At 58.1% G+C, this 2071-nt stretch overlaps 2 protein-coding genes across 2 annotated transcripts; one reads left to right on the forward strand and one right to left on the reverse strand.

The window, feature by feature from the left end:
* Positions 1 to 147: 147 nt before the first annotated feature.
* On the forward strand, positions 148 to 1470 carry SPRG_18684 (tkl/tkl-unique protein kinase; the record flags this gene model as incomplete). The annotated part of the gene is made up of 4 exons (XM_012358124.1): positions 148 to 632; positions 683 to 941; positions 1009 to 1150; positions 1192 to 1470. 4 exons carry the CDS (start codon positions 148 to 150, stop codon positions 1443 to 1445), a joined length of 1140 nt encoding a protein of 379 aa, XP_012213514.1. The 3' UTR covers positions 1446 to 1470.
* Positions 1471 to 1503: 33 nt separating this feature from the next.
* Positions 1504 to 1814, reverse strand: SPRG_18686 (hypothetical protein; the record flags this gene model as incomplete). The annotated part of the gene is made up of 1 exon (XM_012358125.1): positions 1504 to 1814. A coding segment is annotated over one exon (311 nt), but the record flags the coding sequence as incomplete, so codon positions are not given.
* Positions 1815 to 2071: the final 257 nt, after the last annotated feature.

Below are 2071 nucleotides of genomic sequence, written 5' to 3' on the forward strand. Positions count from 1 at the left end.
GGACGCCACAGTTGACGCCGCTGCGTGCACGCGCCAGCGCGGATCAATCAAGTACCTCTGGGCGGGTCGCACCAGCAATACAATTCAGGCCTGCGTATTGCCTTCCACTGGTAAACCCGACATCTTCAGCGAAATCATCGATTTCTGATGGCGCGTAGCGCTACCGACGACGACACCAACACCCACCCCGACGCCTTTGCCAACTATGTCGTCTTCGTCGACTTGTACGTCCCGTGGAAGCAAGTTTGCGGTCTCACCGTCTCGCTAGCTGTCGGTGTGATTGTCGGCAGTGTCCTTGGCGGCCTTGTTGGACTCGGTCTTCTGTTCTGGTGCCTCTTTTGGCGCAAGCGCCGATCGGTTAAGTCCAAAACCAACTCCAACGTGGCGTCAACCCACGACGCGTCGTACCAGCCCGTGGACGACGCCGACGACGTCGACTTATCGACGCTGCGGATGGTGCGCCTCGAACTCCGCGAGCTGAGTGTCTCGAGCGCCCGTCCGTTGGCAGCGGGTGCATACGGTGAAGTCTGGGCCGGTGTCTACGGCGGTGAGGCCGTCGCGATCAAGCGGCTCAAGGACAAGTCCGCGCCGAGCACGCAGCACTTTATCGACGAGATCCTCCTCCTCGCCAAGTGCGTCCTGCCTCTCTATTCTAAGAGTCTATTTCATCGACTTGGGATAGAATCGACTCGCCCTATATCGTCAAGCTCGTCGGCGCGAGCTGGCGCCGGCTCTCGGATCTCGAGTGCGTCGTCGAGTACATGGACCTCGGCGATCTTCGGAGCTACTTGACCAAGACGCCCGCCGAGATCTACCCGTGGCACGAAAAGCTCGAGTGTCTTCTGAGCCTTGCGCTCGGTCTTGTGTATCTGCACACGTTTGAGCCGCGCATCATCCATCGCGACCTCAAGTCCCGCAATGTCCTCCTCGACTCGAAAAAGGTACAAGTGTTTCTCCATATATTGTCTGGCCATCCGAAACCACATCGGATTGATCGTGTGGAAATAGGGCACCAAGCTCACGGACTTTGGCGCGTCACGCGAGATCACCGACAGCACGCTCACCCATGGCATCGGGACGTACCAGTGGATGGCGCCTGAGATCATCAACGGCGACGCGTACTCGGAATCGATCGACCTCTACGCCTTTGGTAGGACTATATCAGTGTCGCTGGTGTGCAACTTTGTGCAGGTGTCATTATGACGGAAATGTCGACCCACCGCGTGCCTTACGCCAGCTTGATCAACCCGAATACAGGCCACGCCTACTCGCAGCAGTACATTTTGACCAACGTCGCGTCCGGCAAGCTCACACCGACGTTGGACGAGGCGAGTCCCGAGTGGGTACACACGATCGCATCGCGCTGTCTCTCGACGAACCCCATCGATCGCCCGACCGCCATGCAGCTCGTGCAGCTGCTGCGACAATGCTTGCCTCTTGTTTAGCGTTAAAACGCAAGGAAATGTTATGGAAAAGGGACAAAACAAGAATTTTCAAAAGACTCTAAATGGACGCCACCAAGGCCTGCGACGAGGGCTCGACAGCAACCGCCTCCGCGATCGACCCGTCGTCGACAAAGAAATCATCGGTCGCCGCCCCAGGAAACCACGAAGTGTAGTACAGGATTTGTGACGGGGAGCTGCGCGGGTAGACGTACACAGTCTGCGCGTGGCGATTCGGCGACGGCTGCACGTTGGCGTACGCGTCGTCAAATGCGGCTTCGCCTTGACACTGGCGGCGCTTGAGGTCGAGGACGACTACCAGAAGCACGATGGCAAAGGCGCTCGCGATGCCACCAATCGCCAACCCCGTGCCTAGACCGTAGGGTTCTGTCACGACATCTTTTTTCAGCTCATCTACCTGCTCGTATGGCGGACAAGCTCGTCGGGGGCGTGTCATTCGTGTCTGTCCATATACATACGATGAGAAAGCAGGAAGGCGTCGCGAATGGTACCTTGGACGAGGCAGACGTCAAACGAAAGCGGAGGAGCTTGTCCCGCCCATAGCGGCACGACCGTCCCTTGAAGCTTGGCACAGGCGGATCGACTCGATGTGATGTTGCGCGTCATGT

The sequence above is a fragment of the Saprolegnia parasitica genome (genome assembly GCF_000151545.1).
Source record: "Saprolegnia parasitica CBS 223.65 unplaced genomic scaffold supercont2.1381, whole genome shotgun sequence".
NCBI classification, from domain to species: Eukaryota; Oomycota; class Saprolegniomycetes; order Saprolegniales; family Saprolegniaceae; genus Saprolegnia; species Saprolegnia parasitica.